A 21,938-nucleotide genomic window follows, 5' to 3' on the forward strand; every position below is an offset into this window, starting at 1 on the left:
ACCCAAACTATTCTCTGATTCTGTGTTTCCTTGCTTTCTAATACTGCCTAAATCACTAAAGTAATTTGCTTCAGCAGCTACTAGGGAGAGCTATATACAGATATATCATCCTCAAGTCTTGTCCACTGCTGCATTTAACATCATGAGTTACAGCTTTTTCTGCAGTTATCCTGGGGCCTGAAATTTCTTCAGAAGGGTATTTATACAACAGGTAGTAAGATATATGATGCTGCTGCTGACAATCTTTAAATTCCTATTGCACTCCCTACCTTTTTCAGGTTTGCAGCTGATTAGACATAGGGGATTTATTGTGTGACATTAGTTGGGATATTTCTATCATGCATACACTTCTCACAGAATGTGTTTTGGAATTTCCAAAACCTCTGCCACAGTTTAAGATAAAAATAAAACCAGTACTGCACGTTTTGCTAAGAAATCATCATCAAAAACAGTGGTACAATCTCCTTCCCTTTTAAGAGACTACTACCTGATTCATGTATTCTGTGGTATGAGCAAGCACTGTGTTAGAGAAAAGGCTCTTACCCCTAGTAACCTGTTTCCCTGGCTAATCTCAAAGAAGATACATACAGAAATAACTGCAATTAATAGGATGAAAATAATAACACAGTTAATTGAACATATTCAGACTTTTTCCTCTGAAGACCAAGAAGAAGTCTCTATTCTAAACCAGCAGGTCTTTGGCTTTCATTCTGCTATTAGAAATACCACCCTCTATGGTTCTGACAACTGATCTCACAAAAGTGTCTGTCTAGTCAGACTTTTATTTAAGAAGAAATATTTTAATTGAATGACAATTAATGATTTAACAGAAAGTAATCATAGAATCATAGAATGGCTTGGGTTGGAAGGGACCTTAAAGATCATTTAGTTCCAACTCCCCTACCATGGGCAGGGACACTTTTCAGTAGACCAGGTTGCATCCACAACTTACCTGGGCAACCTGTTCCAGTGCCGCACCACCATCACAGTAAAGAATTTCTTCCCAATATCTGGTCTAAACCTACTAACTTTGATTTTGAAGCCATTGCTCCTTGTCCTGTCATTACATGCTCTTGTAAATACTCTCTTCATCTTTCTTGTAGGCCCCCTTCAGGTACTGGAAGGCCGCAATTAGGTCACCCCTAAACCATCTCTTTTCCAGGCTGAACAATCCCAATTCTCTTAGCCTTTCCTTGTATGAGAGATGCTCCATCTCTCTAATCATCTTTGTGGCCCTCCTCTGGACATGTTCCAGCAGGTCCACATCCTTCTTATGTTGCGGGCCTCAGAGCTGGATGCAGCTACTTCAGGTGGGGTCTCATGAGGGCAGAGCAGAGGGGTAGAATCACCTCTCCCGCCCTGCTGGCCACATTTCTTTTGATGCAGCCCAGGACATGTTTGGCTTTCTGGGCTACAAGTACACATTGCCAGCTCATGTCCAGCTTCTCATTCACCAGCACCCCCAAGTTCTTCTTGGCAGGGCTGCAAAGTTAAAAGCAAAGCACACCTCAAAAAAACCTTTTACACCTACTTAAATCTTGACTATGACTTATTTCTAATTCTCTAGTGATGCTCAAATTAGACATGGGAAACAGCTTTTTGCTTGGGAAACTGCCTTTGTTTTCTTCTTACATCAGTTTAACGCAGTGCAATCTCCTTGATTTTCGTCTGTTGACAGGTTCTGTCTGCACCACTGAGGACAAAGTACTGCACAAAACAGCATTGGAAAGTGAGTAAACCTCTGAGTCTTGAAGGTCAGGAGTAAAGAGAGATGAGGTCTGGAGGAGAAGAGACATGGGATCACAGGAAGACAGAAAATGGGCACGTCTGGGGCTGGGGAGGAGGAAATGAAAGCAGAGAGAGAAGCCAAGCTTGATAGTGCAGCTCAGTCTCGCCTGGGGCTGACAGCTTGCTCAGAAACATGTTTCAGGGGCTAAGAGGACACAACTCTGCCACTGGCATAGACTGCGAGCAGCTGTCTGGACAGGCCCCTGTAAAGAGGGCACAGGGGGACAGCAATGCCCAAGGTGAGCCAGGCTAGGAAAGGACTGGGCTTGCAGAGCATCAGCGGCCTTGACCGCAGTGCACCAAGACACTGAGATTACCCAAGAAATTTTCTTTTCCTGTTTTTAGGAAGGCTGATGAGCTAACAGCAGAAGGGCAGATTTACAGATGAGTGGAGGTGGGAAATGTGAAAGGTTTTAGATAGATTTATTTTTAAAAAGCAATGCAATATCCAAGAGGAAATGTGAAGGAAGGAGCTGGGTATAAAAGACTAGAGGGGAAAGCTGTGAACGATTTGCAAGTCTAGTAACTAAAAATAACATGGATTAAGCCTTTTGACTGGGGAGATGAAGGGGAGAAGAGGGAAACCAAGCCCAGAGCCCATTGCAATGGGCTGTAAGTCAGGTGGCAACACTGCCAGAGGGAGGGTTTCTCTGTGGACACCTTCCTGCCACCCAGCAGCACAGCTCAGGGGCAGTTCAGATTAGAAGTGCCGTGAAATGTCCTCTTCTGCATATGGGGCTTTTAAAAAAGAACTGGTTAGTGTAGTGTCATGAAGCCAATACAAGTCATGTCTACAAAAAAAAAAAAAAAAAAAAGGAAACACATTATTTGCCTGTGTAAAACAGCAAAGCCCAGAGTCAGCAGAGGACTCCTCCACCCTGTGCCCTGCTCTGGTCCTGTCAACATGTTCTCCAAGTCCCGGAAAAGGAAGAAGACACTGTCCACCTTTAAAACACACCTTATTCGTCTTTAGGAACACAACCTTCCTTAGAAGTGTTTGGAGATCTCATCAAATTGTGGAGCAGAAAAGGCAATGCAGGGCCCCACTCCCACACTCTCTAGGATTACAAATAGCTGTGGTTTGATCTTACCGAGTGGTGGCTCTGCATTCTGCCTCTGCTGCCCCTCTCTTTGGATCAGAAAAAACCCAAATCTATTAAACTATTCCAAGAACCTGAGTCAGAAAATGCATCAGCCGCACTTGTGTCTCTATATTGAAAATTTATACCTTAAAAAAAATGACAGTAAGGACGAGATTCCCCTGACTTCATTCATAAAGGATTTCAGCATTTCACCATGTCAGCCATGTTACATATTTGAAAAAACCCAACAACCCACAACAGCCTCTATTGCCAGACTTATAAGATTTTTATAGATAAACAAAGCTCAGATTTTATCTTGAATTTCCCGTGTAAATTAAAGCTTGCAAAGAAGCAACAGTCCACAAGACATAGGGCAAAATTGCTATGGAGGGCTGTATGTCTAAATTTACCATCAGATTAACAAATTTTTATGTTTGCAGTCACCTCTCTGCTATGTCAACACAGTATGAAAATTGAAGATTTGAGTACTTGCCAAATACGCATTCAACCAAATGTTAAAATGAAGGAATATATGCGTTTGTAGTGTAACAGTATATGCAGATATTTCATACCAAGCAGATTTACTAGATTTGAAAAAGTGGTCAGAATAAAATACGCAACTTCGGTAGAAGTGGAAAGAAAGTAAGAACAAGGAGTTAATATCAGACGTATTTGATTAAAGAAAAAAACCCCACTGACAGTAAAAGCAGTCAATTATGTTTTACAACATATCTCCTCAGTCATGGCTAGGCTTCGCGAACGAAGATTTGGGAAATATATCTCCTAGACAGTAAGCAAATACACCACCACAATTATAGGAAATGGAGAAAAATGTTTAACAAAATTTTTGGCAAGTACATTAAAATTGTAGTTATATGACTTCAATTGAACTAGCAGAAAAGGAAATACTCCAGTGACCATATTTTTAATAAAACATATCTTTAGTCCTCATATATTAGCCAGTGAATTTGGGCTGGAGAAATGTAACTTCATACAAAGACTACAGTGAACTGCATAAAAATCTGTCTAATGATTTTCCAGTTGCATTAGTCATGGGTATAATTCAGACAAGAGTTACAATTTCAATTTTAAATAAGTTTTAAGGGGGAAAAACTGTCTAATCAACTTCCTATAAGTTACATAAAAAGTAATTCAGGTAGTACATTAAAATTCTAACATGCATTGTTTTAAAACAAAATTTCTCCCGTGAAACAGAAATTTGATTGTGCCAGATCCATGCCTACATCTATAGGAACTCCATTTCCCCATAATGCTGGTAAAGAGATAAAGAGAGGGAACTATACATAGCACCTATCACCATACATTTCTCCCATACATCATCGTCTAGGAATGCAGGAAAGCTGTGTAAAAGGTGTGATGACTGGGATTAACTTTTGTCAACAATCATCCTTCCTTCATCAGGCTACTCTAGCAGAAATGGCGTCAGGCATCGTGCCCTGGGTGTGGAAGAGGAAAACGTCCCCTGTTCATCTACTTGACTCCTGGTATTCACTGGCTCTGGCAGCTCCCCATAGCAAATATTTTCTTACATGGAAGAACAGGACTCTCAGGAGCACTTTGAGGCACAGTCCAAGCAGGAGACTTCCTGGTCTAACATGGCAGGCAGACATGACCAAACATGAGCTCAGTGCACAAGACAATAGCAAAAGCAGGGACTGCTTCACTTACTCTGTACCATAACCAATCTCTACAGTGGTCATTGGAGCGCAGCCTTTCCTGAAGTCTATACCAACTACTTCAATAGAAGCAGGAGTTCAATTAACAATAACTGGTAACATCTTACACTGGTTGCAGTGGAAGCAACTGAAGTGGAAGAGGACAAATTTGTCATTTGGCAAATTCACAGCACAGCCATTGCCTTCTGAAGATACCCCCCATAAACACACAGATTGGGCAGCAGCTGATGGATAGATGTGCAACTCTGTGCTTGGCAGGGCATGAAGAGCTGACTAGTGATCATAGAATCATAGAATCAGCCGGGTTGGAAGGGACCTCTGAGATCATCAAGTCCAACCCTTGATCCACTACCGCCGTGGTTACTAGACCATGGCACTAAGTGCCACATCCAGTCTTGTCTTAAAAACCTCCAGGGACGGAGAATCCACCACTTCCCTGGGCAGCCCATTCCAATGCTTGATTACCCTCTCTGTAAAGAATTTCTTCCTAATATCTAACCTAAACCTCCCCTGCCAGAGCTTAAGACCATGCCCTCTTGTCTTACTGATAGCTGCCTGGGAGAAGAGACCAACTCCCACCTGGCTACAACCTCCTTTCAGGGAGTTGTAGAGAGTGATGAGGTCTCCCCTGAGCATCCTCTTTTCCAGGCCGAACAGCCCCAGCTCCCTCAGCCTCTCCTCATAGGACTTGTGCTTGAGTCCCTTCACCAGCCTTGTTGCTCTTCTCTGGACCTGCTCCAGCACCTCAATATCCTTCCTGAACTGGGGGGCCCAGAACTGGACACAGTACTAGAGGTGTGGCCTCACCAGCGCTGAGTACAGGAGAAGAATCACTTCCCTGGACCTGTTGGCCACACTGTTCCTGATACAGGCCAGGATGCCATTGGCCTTCTTGGCCACCTGGGCACACTGCTGGCTCATGTTCAGCTTCCTGTCAATCCAGACTCCCAGGTCCCTTTCTGCCTGGCTGCTCTCCAGCCAATCTGTCCCCAGCCTGTAGTGCTGCATGGGGTTGTTGTGGCCAAAGTGCAGGGCCCGGCACTTGGCCTTGCTGAACCTCATCCCGTTGGAATCAGCCCAACTCTCCAGTCTGTCCGGGTCCCTCTGCAGAGCCCTCCTGCCTTCCAGCTGATCAACTCCCCCCCAACTTAGTGTCATCTGCAAATTTGTAGATGGTGGACTCAATCCCCTCATCTAAATCATCAATAAAGATATTAAATAGAACTGGGCCCAACAGTGATCCCTGGGGGACACCACTAGTGACTGGCCACCAACTGGATGCAGCACCATTCACCACCACCCTCTGAGCCTGGCCCTCCAGCCAGTTCCTAACCCATGATGAAGCAGGTGAGACCCAAACACAGCCAGGGAAAGGTAGAAAATACACTTCTGAACAAGGAGAGAGAGCTTGTGGGTAAATGCTGAAAGAAACCCAGGATGTGAACAAAGAACCTGTTGACTATTTAATTCCTCCTGTGCCAGCAGAGATGAGACTCTGAAAATAAACTAGACTGTAGTGTCAAGTAGAAGACCCCATCAGGCTTCTCTTCGAAACAGGGAAAAAAAATTGACTCCAGCTGTTTTAATTAAAAAGAGACACAACAGTTATCAGTTCTGAAGTTTTTCAGAAGGAAACAGTGAAATTCATTCATCAAAATCGACTGCATCTCTAACTCCAGTGGGATCTCTACTGCTGTTAGGAGACTCAAAATACTATGTTTGGAAAGCTAACACTGCCATATGATCACCTTCTAAAGACCTTTCTCTATCACTGTCGTTATTCAGTTCCCTCAAGCTCCCTTTAGGGATCAAAGTCCCACATTCCCAGCACCGGAGTGTGAGGTGACTTTAGCACAGTGCTCCCCAGGGTTGAAGGAAGTCAGAACACCTGTGGCCTTAGCTGGGAAATGTCCCTCAGCCAAGCAATGCAGGAACTCATCTGGATTAGGAGCAAAGAGGCAGCACTGGCTAAGGCTCTGAAACTACCAGATATATACTAGCTGCTTCTCGCTCAAATTCAATGTACACAAGTATTAGTCCTGAGCAAGACAAGAACTTGCCACAGGCTTGAAATGCTGAGAGAGGAGCACTGAGAAATAAAAGCAAAAACTATTAAAAAATTTACTTGAGGCAAGAAAACAAACTGTACTGCTTAAAATAAAATCTGACCATCTTAAATGATAATTTTAATAATTTTTCAATGACTTCATTTATTTGGTCCTAAGTCAATAGCTATTAAGTAGTTTTGGGAGAAGGTTATGTTGAAAGTATGGAATTGAATTTAAACTATAATCATTCTTCAAATATTACGGAGAATTATCAAAATCCCAATTAACAGGCATAATTTGGGTCTACCAGCCATGTCCAAGGGTCACAGTGTTATCATGATGAAGTGCTATTATATCATCACTGAAAAAAACTGCTTCAGTAGTGTACTAGTATCTTGCTTTCACTAAATCAGTGGCCCATGGCAGAAGTACTGGCAGTATTTCTCACTACACAATACAAACTTTATACTCTAGAATTCATATTTCAGAATGCTCACTTCAGCTTGAGGATCATATCACCACAGTTGTAAGATCAGTTATACTCTGGTAAATGCAGGCACAGTTTTTATGGCTACACAATGCATCACAGCTTTAAGACTTCCAGTACGCAGTAAAAATTTTCTACACATGCATAGAGCCAATTGAGTTGGCTTATCCTCATTTCAAATGTATTTGGTGGACAAGTCTAAGACTAAATTTATCTGAGTTCAAAACAATGTTAAACAAAGCCTCCACAAAACACAATGCTCACTCAAAATACAATCTATGGAATTGATTTTAAATAAAACTCGTTAATTTGCTTCTCACACAATCTGCACACCTTGTTATTTTGCTGTCCTTTTTTTGTCATATTTAATGTGCATAGTAAGATATCTGCATTAACCAATCTGCTATGGAGAGCAGTTTATGAAAGGCCCTTTGGTCATCTACAGCTTGGATCTGATGACCCAGAAGTCCTCTCCTAGACTTCTGTTCCTGCAGAACACAGGTACAAGAAGAGCTGGACACAACAGCTGTCCACAACAGAGGGCATCAGCAAAGGCTCTGGCATTTCCCAGCTGAGAGAATGGCATTTCACCACAGGACACACAGCAAACACACAGGCTACTACCAGAGGAAATCAAATATTTGCACAAGAAGAAAGTTATGAATTTCAGTCATGCATGAAGGGAAACCCAGTGAATAAGAATTACACAATGCCACCATGAACTTGCCCTTACGAGACACAGAACAGTTTATTCTGAATGGAATAGAGTAGCAAACACAGCAGAATAAGTTATTTTTCTTGAAGGTGGAGGAAACAGACAATTTTCCAAGCATCATAAAAAAAGGATTAAAAAAACACTAAAAGAAGGCGTAGACCTGGATTCTTCTGTTGAAGAATCCTATTTAGTTTAATTTTAAAAGAATAAAAATTTAAATGCACTTTGTTTTGAGTTACAGACTGATATTCCAATCATTTCAAGGCCGGGAAATGAGAGATTAAAGGTTCAAACAATGCAAAATAAAGGAATAGGAACTCACAGGGATGTCTGATGTTCACTACTGCAGTATGTGAGTGGCTAATCACATAACAGAGCTTCTCTACAAAGAGCTCTTCATGAAAGACTGAGACTGTTCAAGCGAAGAAATCCTTATGTTGGGAAGTAGGAAAAGCTAGTTTATTATTTAAAGGCTGCCAGAGCTAAGAGCAGGAACAGCAGATGATTTTAGTTTCTAATGAATATGCGGTGCATTCCTCTTGACCACAGGTTACAGTTCTGGAAAAAGAGAATAAGGAGAAAAAATAGATTCCATCTGATGAAGGGGAAAAAACAACCTTGGATATCAGTTGGACAACCTAAAAAGTCTGTTTTGAACTAGTTTTGAGGGGAAGCCCATATGGAAGTAAAACCACGGATCAAAAACTACGGATCAAGCAGTAAGACTGGAATTCGCAGGCTGGAGACCAGAAGTCACACTAGGTCACAGCAGACTGGGAACAGATGACAACAGACCCAACTTTGATAGTCTCGGTATCTGAAGAACATAGGTGATGGCTGTGCAATCAGAGCTCCCTCTTGCACATACACTGGCCCTATATCATCTTACTTTATGGACAATCTCTCCCACCAAACACATCCTAGGTAGGCATATATAGACCAAGTTCTTCCACAATAACACACTGTCTGCAGCCCACTTCTATCCCCAAGTCAGATGAAGCCCACGAGTAGAAAAAACTGGCCTTTCAGATCTCACACAGAGGAGGCTGTGCAAACTAAGAGGAGGTAGGCTGAGCAAGTCCACACTGGTATTTTATCCATAGCATTACTGAAACAGAAATATCCAGGCTACAGGCTGCCTTTTCCTCTTTCTCTCCTTATCTACATTTAGCACTGACAGAAGGAGGGTTTAGTTCCACTCCTACTTCTGCCAAGCAGAAATTCTGGAGAACCAAGACCAGCAAGCTCAGGGATGACAAACTGTTTGCTAGAATATCAGCTTCAGAAGAGTTCAGCTGATCAACAGGCCGAATTCCAGAACCCAGTCACCTTGTCTCTTGGCTGGTTAACAAGAATGATTCAAGGAACTGATCCCTGGGAACAGAGTATGGCTTTGCTTCCCACAAACCTATTCTTGAAGAGACATATGAGCCCACAACATTTGAGAGGTCACTATGGCTAAGTCAGACTTGACAGAAGTGTATCCCTGTAGTGATATGACTGAAGTGTGTGCTTCCGCGGACCCGGATTATATTTGCCAAGGAAATGAGGTATCACAGTCCAAAGCAGATCCCAAGACCACAGCAACATAAAGGCAACATAATTAGGAAATCAGCCCTCCAGTGCAAAACTGGGAATGCATGAGTTGGATGGTATGTATGTATCACTATTTGGTGAAATAAGTTGAGCAGGACATAAATTTATTTAGGAAGAACATTCTAGGAAAAAACCAACTCCATAGAAATATATACATTGCAAATACAAAATTCTGTGAAGTTTATAATATCTTTATATGAATATCTTTATATGTAGATGAAAAGGAAAATACTAGAGGCAGGATCATTGCCTAGATCCAGTCCTAGTTACAAGCTCTTGAGAGATGAAATTGTCTTGAGAAGTCATCAAGGGTGAGGTAAGGGGTTGGGAAGCAGCCACTGTAAAAGCAACATGTAGGACATTGAAAGATTTAAGACCATGTTGAATTAATAGTTTGCTTAAAGGGTAGAGAAAATACCCCAAGGCTATCTGTGACTTCATAAATCTTCATCTTCATTAATAGAGTGAAACCTATTAAGACAAAATGAAAAGGAATTACTTCCTTCTAAGCTACCTAGATATGATATCTTACACTGAACTTTCATTCTATGATGATCATGAACATGCAGGCTCAAAGCACTTTCTAGATCATTGACTGATGTGTTGCTTTTGAAAGACCCTTGTGATGAAAGGAGGAATTTAGCAGAAAAACCTGAAAAGTATGAGTATTTGTGCTCAGAGAGATGGATAATACAGAAAATCCAGTTTAGACATCATACAAAATGTCCTGGAAATATAGTGCATTGAAAATATCTTAAAATTTAATATTTACCCAGATCCTTAACGAGTGATAATGCTTCCCATGATATAAATGCTCCACCACCATCATCCATAGCTCCCTGCCCAACGTCCCAGCTGTCCAGATGTCCACTGACCAATACAATCTAGAAAAGCAGTTATGAGAAAACATATCTACATTAAAACACAGAATCAGAAAAGTTTGTTTAGCATTTAAGCATTGTAATGATTTTGTCATAAAGCTGGCTTATTAGTTTAGAACGGGAGGAAAGAAATAGTTTAAATAAAACCAAAATATCGTTCTCTAGTTTCTGAATACAAATCTGGGATGACCAACTGCATCCTACTGCTTCAAATCACTGCCTAAGTCAAACTTAGATACACTGTGAGAAATATTTAAATGAAACATTTTGGTTTGTACATTAAGAAAGTGCATACTTTCCAGAGATGCAGGATTACTACATTGCCGAATGGTGAAAATGTCTTTCATATTCCATCTGTTTAAGCCCTTAGGCATGAAGTTTGATTAACCTTATTTTTGGGTGCATAAGGAAGAGATGTGAACTTAGACTGAAGCATTCCCAGAGGTTTTTGTTTTATTACGCTGTTTTATCTATGCTGTTTGTCACAGAGGACCTCTAATTTACTACTGGATCCCCTACGTACTACAACAAGGTATTTTATAGTTCCATTAGTCACAAGAATATTTTAAATGGTTATGTAAAACATGATAGCAAGTCTAAGATGGATTTTCTGCAAAAAAGGCTAGAGTAGAGAATAGTAGTATACACATCTCCAGGAACATCTACTTTCAGATCTGAACTTTTCAAATGTTGACAGCAACACCAGAAGTGAGACAGTTCCCTGACTGGACATGAAGCTGAAGGGCCAATGGATCTATGATTGCAATGGAGAGGTCAAGGAGAGACAAAAACTGTGAGCTGAGCAGGCAGTGTGGTAAAATGATGCAACAGCACAAAAACAAGAGCAGAAGCCACTGTACAGGCCTAATAGTCTTTGAAGAACTGATACCAGTAAAAACCACCCTTGGGATAGGGTGGAAGTGCTCAACCTATGACAGCTCAGCACTAAGGAAAAACTGAAGGAGACCCTGGAGCATTCACCTGTGTCGTGCCCAGAACTAGCCATACATGAAGGGATGCTTCCTACTCTTTGGTTGGCTGATGTCAAACAAGAACTAACTTGCGGTCTAAACCTTAAGATCTCTATTTTCCTCTTCACAAGAGAGAAATCTTAGTGTGTTTTTACTCGCTATGAAAAATAATGGACTAACAGATCATGGCAAGACAAAAAGTATCAAGTACGCATCAAACAACAGTGGTTTTTCATCTAACTAAGTACAAAATGACACTGAGATTAGCTCAGTTGGTTAGAGCCCAGTACTAATAATGCCAACGGGTGTAAACGCAAACAGGGTTTGATCCCTTTATGGGCTATTCAGTTAAGAGTTGGACTCAATGATCCTTGTGGGTCACTTCCAACTCAGAACAGTCTGTGAAATCAGGTAACATAACTAAAATACCCTTAGTATTAAACAAGGGCCATGAGAAAGTACTAGTCATATCTGCCTTACTGCCATGAGTCCAATCAGAATGCACCGAACCCCTTTAAATTTAGAAGATACACTGTGAGATGTTTATAAACGTGTGTGTTATAAAAAACCAGAAAGAGTAATGCCTTAGAAGCAGGAAAAGCTTGTCATCAAAATCTGAAGAGCAGCTTACTCTTTCCTTCTCATATGTCTCAACTTTCTTTTCTGCTTATCCAGCCTTAACTCAACATTTTTTTCCAGCACAGACTGATTTTCTTGGTAGTAGATAGGCATGCTGCAACCTTTATTCCAAAACCTCCCCTCCTTCAAAAGTGCTTAAATTTGGATGACAAGTCCCTCTGCAAAAGCCTCAGAGTTACACAGTGGTATTCCTGTGATTTAATGTCATGATCCTCTCGGGCTCAGCACGAAAGATTGCAAACAGCATGTTTTCCAGGGACATTGCCCTGCAGTAGAAGTACTTAATCTGCAGCAGCCCTCTACTACAATAGCTACATAGCTTGAAACCAGATTATCTGAGGAAAGCCATGACAGCTTTGGAGGTACAAACCGTTCTGTAATGAGAGCAGAGAAGTGCTCACTGTGGTACTCCTTGCTCTTTTGTTTTCTTATAAGGGATGACTAAGCGTGCGCGAACACACGCGCGCGCACACACACACGTGCACTTGCAGGTGGTGAAGGCGACACATGAATGAACTCTGCTTTGTGTTCATTCATGCATGTGCAGCCCCACTGCAACCATCCTATGGAGGAGAGCTCAAACACCACCACTGATGCAGACTCAATACAGTCCACTCAATAAGGAATTTGCAAATAATAATAATTTTTTTAAAAGAACAGAAAAGGTTCTGAGTGAAAGCCCAATTGTCTGTGGTATAATGGACATCTATTTCGCAACTTCAAAATCAACATGTGGTTTGTTTGTTCTTAAAGCAAAAATTGGTTTTAAGAAGAAAACTATTCTGTCTCCTGGGAAACAGAGCTTCAAGATGAAGTGAATGATTTAGAATGAGTTTGTAAACTCATTGAGAGAGAACCAAGTTTACAACAGAAGTGATGCCTTGTCTTTAGCATTGAAAGAATACCTCAATAACGCTGTTCCCTGGCAGCAGTCTCAACATTAGTGTCTGAGAGGGAATTACTCCTCATTTCTGTGGAACAACACATATTGCAACAGCAAGAAATTCTGAATCAGAAGAAGGTGGTGTAATCCTATTTGGCATTACAGAATCCAATCGTTAAGCATCTTTACCAACTCCAGAACATTACACCAAAACAGATCAAGGTTCAAGTGGATTGAGAAAGTCAGATAATTTTATGGATGAACTTCAACTTAAATTTACTGAATCTGTTGCCAAGCGCAATTACATAAATACAACCATTGTACTTCTATGTGAAACTTTTTTGAGAACATTTTTTTTAAACTATCGTATTTTTGTAGCAGCTGCAAAAATGAAAGTTTCACTGATCATGCTGATAGCCATAGACATTCTTAAAAAAAAAGTCTATCCTGACCATTTCCCAAATATTTGGTTTGGGCTACAAATAGGTTAAGAAAGATCTGTGTGTTTCTGCACCTGCCTTTAAGAAAACACTAACTGCCCCCAGTTCAACTGCAATTGGATTAAATCATGCCCTAAATGTAAATCAGGAACATTACCACATTCAGTGGATTTTATTTTGTATATATAAAGATATTTCTTCAAATTAGTTTCTAGCTTTGGTGTCCAAATAATATGACTTCACTGGACTGCTCCTTTTATTAGATTTTACGCACATTAGGAATGGTTCTTAAATAATCAGTCTAGCTGTCTCAACTAATTTACAGCCCTAAAGATATAGTGAAGTTCAGAAAGAAAAAAAATGATTAAAACAACAACTGTCTTTTCTACTTAATATGCAGTATAGTAAGTCTTAACTTCCAGGCTTCTGATTAAATGATAGATCTGCATATGAAACAAAAGTGACTCACTTAGTCACACAAGAATCCAACCCTATCATTGCTAAAAAGCTGATTAACCTTCAAAGAACCCCTGTGTCACAATATACAGTAAACTCTTTAAAGCTGAATCTCTACTTAGAAAAAGTGATTGAAAATAAAGTGTTCTTGGAAAGTACTGCAATCAAACCTCCCTGTTTGAAGTGAATCTCAAAACCGCTGAGTAGTTAAATAGCATAGGCTGATATCATTTACAGCATATAAGAAAGTGAAGGAGAAAATTAGTCTGAAAATAAATTATTACCGATAAAGGAATTGTAGTAAAGGTAACAAGACACAGAAACTATATAAGCATTCAAAAGATAACCAAATATTGAAATTGCTACCATTTTCATATTAAATGTTGGATTTTAAGACTTAGCATTTCCATATTAAAGTCCTCCAGAATCTTTTATTTCCTGCTTCCTGAGCTGTAACATTTCAGAAATAATACCACTCTTCATAATACTCTATTTTGAATAAAGGATTTTAATTTATATATTTCAACTCCCTTCTAGAGGTTTTAAGAGGAAAAATCATAACAGTAACTACCTCTAAACAAAACCAGGCATAACTGAAAGTAGCACCCTTGCATAAAGATGATGTTGTAGCTGCTTTTTTTCTAGTTCAAAGATTAGCAAAGAATCTCTGCAATAGCCCTGTATGAAAGCTGAAATGGCATCTGAGCTGACGTGCAGAGAGAAACACTCCTTTTTCCACACTTTCCAAAGGAAGACTTCCCTTACACATGTAGTAGATAATTTTATAATCTAGAATATTTGTATTTATATGCTTTTCACTTTAGGGATATACAGGATTCCACATTTTTACAGATCTATCAATATTCCCAAATGTCTTATCTTAGACATTCCTTTTCTCAGTAAGAAAATTAATCTCAGCAACAGAATTAACCTCAGCTAAAATAAACACTAGTGTCCAATGCTACTTCTTTCACTGAAGCATTTACAAGAACTGTCCTACTTGTACACTGTGATACTATGCATTACCCTTTCCAAAACTGTAAAAATAGTAGATTTTTCTAAAAAAACCCTACAACTATTGTTTCCTCTCAAGAACACTAGAGGATCCCTTACTAAGTCAGAACCATGCCTCACTAGCACTGCCTTAGAGCATTCTGATGACCTAAAATGACCTGAAAGACACCCTGAGTAGCCACCTCTCAACTGTCCTCAAGAAAATAGACTTGATTTTAAAACTTCTCCAGTAAGACAGTTGTATAACAGCAGAGGACTACAACACAGGAGGCTTCAAAACCTAACACTTATGTCCCTGTGCCAGACACCAAGCATTAGGGAACACTTGAGGCTGGAAGGGACCTCTGAATGTACATTGACTTCCACGTCCTGCTCACAGCAGAATCAACTTGGATCTGATCAGCCAGAGTTTTGTCCGGTCAAGTTCTGAAAATTTCCTATGATGGAGATGCCACAGCCTCTCTGGACAAACTGCTTCAATGTTTACTCTTAGGAAATATTTTTTCTAATTCCTACTATAACACAAGCTTTTGTAAAATGTGCCCTACTGGGCCCTCACTGAAGCATTCAAAAGTCAAACTGGATTTTGACTGCTGTCAGCTCACAAACCTGCCTCATGAACCACACGTTCAGATGATTTTATTATTCATCATCACCAGTTGAACACGATGGAAATGAAATTTTTGCCTCTTACCACACCATTGACTCTCACCACTACGCATACTAAAAGGAGTGCTGATCATATAATCAGTTCTCCGAAAACTTTCTCATCATCCCACTTCTACAGTCACAATGATCTATCAGATCAACTATCAGGCAACTAGTGATGCCTCTTGTCCTTGCTACTCTACAGTGGGAGGTGGCTCCACGCCTTTTTGCCGTGATGGCAAAAACTTCCTCCTCTCACAGTCAGAGACTCACAGGCCCATGTTCACAGCTGCAACTCCAGCCCATGACAAAGGCTCTTCTGACGCTGCCCTTTTATTCCACAAATCTACACATAGGCCAGGTGCTCGCCATTTCTTCCACTGCTGCCTAAAGGACTTGTCTAGTATGCTAAAACACTCAATTAATCTTTCATTTGATTACTGTAATCCTTTTTTATTTCTATGGCTTATCCTGCATTCTTGGCACCTGCACAAGTTTTCTCAGAATTTTGCTAGGATTATCCTTTTGTTTGTCACAGGGCTTTGTTAGAATTCTTATTTGTTACTAATTTTTTGAATGAGTACATAATATTTTTATTCCTCTTTCCTGTACATGTTGCTCCCCTCTTAAGCTGCACAATAAACTTCTCAACGCACCACTAACTTCAGGCATTCCCAGAAGCGCAGGAACCCACCATGGATGTAGGAAGTTACGACAAAGTGATGGCTGAAACACTAGAACATAAAGCACAGGGAATTGCAGGAGGGTGAGAGGTGCTGCTGTCTCCTTGGGTTCCCAGAGACGTGGTGGGTGGCTCGCGTGGTCAGGTGCCTGCAAATGATGGCTGCAGGATGGAAGGGTGATGAGGGGGCACTGCCCTTTGCATGACAGCAGTGAGATCTCCTGGAGCTGTGTCTGAGGACTGGTTGATGAGCCAGCTAGGAGGTTCTGGGTCAGGATTAGGAGGTAGACTAGTGTGGGTGGCACTGCAGTGTGTCTGCTACAGATAGCCTGAAGAGGAGAAAGTAAGTGAGGCTTTCTGCAGACAAATGCAAAGAAGCCCCATATTTTCAGGCCCTGATCCTCATGGGGCACTTTAACCACACTGAGATATCTGCAGGGCAGAAGCACACAGCAGGGTACGAGCAATCTCTGGAATACACTGATGACAACTTCCTCATAGAGGTGATTGAGCAATCCCTGAGGGAGATGCTCTGTTATACTTACAAACAAGGAAGAAGTGACTGGGGATGTGAAGGTCTGTCATACACATAAGATGGTGGAGTTCAGGATCTTGAGAGGAAGGATCTAGGCAAATGTCAGGATTTCAGCCCTGGTCTTGTGGAGAGTTTAGTCTGTTCAAGGAACTGCTTGTAAAAATCCTATGGGAGACAGAGTTGGGAAGGAAAAGAGTCCAGAAGAGATGGCTGATTTTCAAGGATCGTGCTGGGCCTGACCAGGTGGAAAGGAGCTTGGCAGAGAAGGAGCTTGGGGTCCTGGTGGACAGCTAGTCGACCATGACACAGCAGTGTACCTGTGCCATAAACAAGGTCAACAGCACTCAAGCTGCATCAGGCAGAGTGTTGCCACTAGGTCAAGGGAGGGTGATCCTTCCTCACCACTCAGCACTGGAGAGACATGTCTGGGAACTCTGTCCAGCTCTGAGCTCCCTAGAACAAGAAAGACATGAATATACTGGACTAAGTTCAACCAAGGGCCACAGAGATGATGAACAGGCCAGAGTGTCCGACAGAGCTGGGACTGGAGAAAATAATGTGTATAAATATTAGATTCTTGTCAGTAGTACCCACTAAAAGAACAAGAAGCACCAAGCACAAACGGAAATAGAAGAAATTCCACTTAAAAATAATAAAAGAAACTTTTTTACTATAAGGGTTATAGAACATTGGAACTGGCGTTCAGACAGGCTGTGGGTTTTCCACTCTTGGAGATATGCAAAACCCAAGTCCTACACAACCTGCTCTAGTTGATCTGGCCTTGAGCACAGGGTTGGACTACATGATCTCCAGAGGTCTCTTTTTGTAATTATGACACTGATTCAAATGAATAATAAATGAATACTTCACATTTTCTTATAGATCTATATATAATCTATATTTCTTTTGGCTCTGAAAATTTCATTACAGACACAAAAAGCAGAACACAACTTGGAATTAAATTCTACAAACCCCCAGTATGTCCTTCAAGACCCAGACAGATAAAGTACAACTGTAATCTTCAATATAGTATTTTAGTGGCACAAGACAAAAGATCTCTTTTCTACTTAGGGTAGTCAAAATCATAATAAAAATTAAAGTTGGTATGAAGTCCATTTTACGAAATAATTTTCAATTTTTTTCTAATACTTTTATTAACTGATACAAGAACCCACAGAAACAGGACATTTCTTGGCTTGCAACATGAAAAAAAGTCTTTATCTTACAATGATCATAAAATAACTGCTTTGTATACTGTATGAAACTTGTCTTCAAAGTATTAACATAATTTTCAGATTACAAGTCTTCTTTCACCAATGATAGTCCCTTCAGTTTCTTTATGCTTCTGATAATTAGAACAACATTTATATTTAGGCTTAAATGGGTACTTAGAAAACATTTATTTCTCATTTCTACATTCAAATTAGTTAATGATATTGTGTTGATCTCTTTGTCAGTAAAATGGACTACACAACTGTTTATTATGTAGGGATACAGTGAAGATTAACATTCATTCTCATGAAAGCTTTCATGGAAAATACTAAGAAACAGAGACTTAAAACCCCTGTATTATGTTGAAATTATTGGAGCTGTACATCTTTATACAAACAAAAATTCAGTCCACAATTTCTATTCACAGTCCCACAGAAACCAGAGTGTCATATTCACAGACACACAGCTAAGTACTTGCAAGTAACACTGACACATTTCCTTACTCAATTCCCATTAGCGTATCTCAAAAACACAGAGTTTTGATACAAAACAATAGCTCACCCCTAATGCTTATGTGTCCTTAATTTTTTTGTTTATATACTCCTGTGAAACTTGCAGTGTGTTTGACACAAGTTTTCACCAAGACGGAGAAGAGGCTGATTTTTCAAACTCAAACAATGTCTGAAAAGACCAGACGAGACAACTTTGTCAGGATGATTTCCAGGGTGGATTTTCTGCTCAAAGTCAAAAGAGATTTGGTTTATTGGAAGCAGTAATACGAAGGCTCTGGAATGCATTTGTAGTGCAGGGGACTTGGGTAAACCTGGTGAAAAGTAAGATGTGGCAAAGCAAGAAAAAACAGTGGTAATGCACTCCAAGATGTTTGGCATACCACGAGGCTGAAAGGCCATTCAAGGACATGAGTCACCTGGGGACTGTATGTCTGCTGCCTGTTACATCCTTTAAAATAGATGCACAAGTGTGTCCAGAGAAGGGCAATGGAGCTGGTGAAGGGTCTGGAGCACAAGTCTGATGAGGAGAGGCTGAGGGAGCTGGGGTTGTTTAGCCTGGAGAAGAGGAGGCTCAGGGTGGACCTTATCACTATTTAACTCCCTGAAAGGAGGTTGTAGCCAGGTGGGTGTTGGTGTCCTTTCCGAAGTAATAAGCAACAGGACAAGAGGAAATAGCCTCAACTTGTGCTAGGGGAGGGTTCGATTGGACAGTAGGAAAAATTTATTTACCAAAAGGTTTGTCAGCCATTGAAACAGGTTGCCCAGGGAAGTGGTGGAATCACCATCCCTGCAGGTATTTAAAAGACATGTAGAAGTGGTGCTTAGGGACACAGTTTAGTGGTGGACTTGGCAGTGCCAGGTTAACAGTTGGACTCAATGATCTTAAAGGTCTTTCCAACTTAAATGATTCTATGATTTGATCATCCTATGCCAGACATGAACCAGTGATTCCCTTCCACAGAACGGACAGTAGATGGATAACTCATAGCTCTGGACAAACCCTGGAGAAAAGTGAAAAACAAGTCAACTGCACTAAGAGAAAGGGAGGAAATACACAGGTTCCTTGTCCTGCCTCTTTCCAAAATCACGGTGTGATTACCACGGGTGGGGGACCAGGAAATGGAAGTTATCTCATTTGGAATTTGTTCAGTTTATGTGAAACATTTGAGTATTCATTAGGAGGGACATGCAGAGTGATTACAGCATTCATCCCAAAAGTGGGTGAGCTGAGAATCAAGTTGAGCCATGCTTAGCACATGGGTCTCCACCTCCTTTCTATCAGGTACCTAAAGAATAGCAGCAGGTTGGTATGATCTCTGACATTTTCACAGGCACAAATTTCTTCATGTCCTCCATGGAAAGAGAAACTTTTTGAGCTTGTGAAAATGTTCAGAGCAGATTTTTTTTTCCCCATGTCCAGCTCTGGACAGGAAATGAGAAAGAAAAACACCAGGAACACCAGCAAGGTCCAGGTTATACAGACAGGTTTGTGTGATGTGGGTTTCTGTCTACTTGGACTTAACATCAAATTTACGTCCCTAGGCCACTCCAAATCTGTCAGTACTAACTAACACTCCCTGTCACTTCACCTTAGACTTAAATCCCTGACCTTTATCTGAAAGGTTGTGTGTCTCATTACCAATGTCACCTCCCTCTAGTTTCTCTTCCTATGGTTGCAAGTTAAAATAACTTATTTACTTGTAACTATCCCTGGGCTCCCCAGTTTCACACACAACTCAGGAATGTATGCTCACAGAAATTCTGACATCTACATAGCACTGGCTAACCAGCTGTCAAACACCACTGACTGATATTAGACATTAGTCTAACCTCCAAGATAGGCATCTAAAAGACTCTATATTAATTCAGTCTCCACAATCCTGACACCGAATGCAATAAAGGCTCTTGGATTTTTTAATGAAACCCTGTGTCATACTCAAAGTATTACTGGTGCTCTACTTGTACTTCATTTCATATCTGCTTTTGTTGAAATGAATTTAATTTCTCCTTCAGGCACTGTTTTCTCAGGTTCTTATTCTAATTTTATTAGGTTTTGTGTCTTTAACTTTCAAAATTAAACGCAGTGGTTATCACAGTAGTACACAAAACTGATTATATGTCATGAATTAATAAGCTTTAAAGGCATGTTTAGTTAAGATTTTATCAGGGTTGTACCTGCTTAAAATTTTTAATAGTTGAATGGTAAAAGAAACTTATTCTATCTTTTAAGTAAACTTTTGACAAGATTACACAGAGAAACAGGGACATGAAGAACAAGATTCTCCTAATGCAGCCACTCTAGTCACTGTTATCTGATGTAACTGCATGAAAAATCTAGTTCATGTTTTTATCATTTGAGTGCATTCAGCAATTTTTATTCCCACATTAGTGGGAATTAATAACACAACAATTTCAGAATAGCTGATAGGAATCTGTAGTTATCTCTAAACTTTTCTCCTCCCACTTACGTCTTACAAAATTTACTACTGACTTTCCAAGTCATGCTTGGATGCTTCACTCCCGCTGAAAGACAAAAAGATGCTATGGTGGCCAGCACTTCTTATGTTTATCACATTCTTCTCAAGAGACTGAAGTCTTTATGCAGTTCAGTTTTTGTCCATATAAGACAGGGACAGACCAAAGGGAATGTGAGTTGCCAGTTCATTCAAAGGTGACAACATTGTGAGGGCATTTTAATTATGGCTTTTAAAAAGCGTTGATTGCAAAGTAGAGTCAGAACAAGCATGAAACTTGACCATTTATTTGACTGATCTTCAACAGTAAGCAAAAGTGTTTACCTGGATTTTGCATCTTACAGATGAAAAAAATTCAAATTAACTTGTCCTGCTACTAAGAGCAAAAAAAGGCAAAATTACTCTGCTAGTGGGCTGCTACTCCTGCCATACTGAAATACATGTCAGATACTCTCTTGGAAAAAGCTGCTCCAAAGAACACGTCCTCTGCAATGCATGTATCCCCACAACACATAAGTTGCATGCTCATTTTCTGAAACTACCTACATTCACATAACCCAGAAAGTAGTTGCAGACCTCACTCTAGTAATTAACTTTTACTCTTTCCAGCTGCAGGACTTTCAATATTAATCTACCCTATTCCCTATTACACCATTATAATTGTAACTGAGCCACATATAAGGAAAACAGACACTGAACTGAAATATTTCTAGGACTTTGCTTGCAAACTTTGCAATCTAACAAGCAACATTACACTTTCTATTCCACACCTGATTCAGAGTTATTCTACATGTTCCAGTAAACATGTTTTTGAAAAATAAAAAGCTAACTAATGTTTTATTTCTTTATAAATACACAAGGAAAGAAGTTAATAGAAACTGTAAAGAAGTCAAATGATGTAAAGAGAAAGCTGCCGATAAAAAGTCTCCGCAATTCTGTAGAAAGGGTTGACTCCAATTCAAGTACGTCAGCAGAACTCCCCATGACTTGTTGCCACTATCATCAAAACAGCATAGGTTTGAGGTGAAGAAATTTATATCAACTGCTGCCTGGGAACAGATATTAGCTAGAATTGTTGTAATGTTACTCTGAGTATGTCATCAGTGAAAGTAAAAATGACTACCAAAAATTCAAAAAACACACACAAACACCTACAAAGAAGTGTGCTAGATTGCCTC

General features: G+C 40.3%; 1 protein-coding gene across 2 annotated transcripts in view; it reads right to left on the bottom strand.

Moving 5' to 3' along the window:
- Positions 1 to 21,938, bottom strand: part of CPQ (carboxypeptidase Q) — a 154,447-nt gene that overhangs the window by 49,561 nt on the left and 82,948 nt on the right. For both annotated transcript variants that reach the window (XM_027692491.1, XM_027692492.1), the window contains exon 5: positions 10,186 to 10,297. In XM_027692491.1, coding sequence (XP_027548292.1) covers positions 10,186 to 10,297 — 112 coding nt within the window. The remainder of the gene's footprint in view (positions 1 to 10,185; positions 10,298 to 21,938) is intronic.

Source organism: Neopelma chrysocephalum, unplaced genomic scaffold (genome assembly GCF_003984885.1).
Source record: "Neopelma chrysocephalum unplaced genomic scaffold, ASM398488v2 Primary Assembly neopelma1_86, whole genome shotgun sequence".
NCBI classification, from domain to species: Eukaryota; Metazoa; Chordata; class Aves; order Passeriformes; family Pipridae; genus Neopelma; species Neopelma chrysocephalum.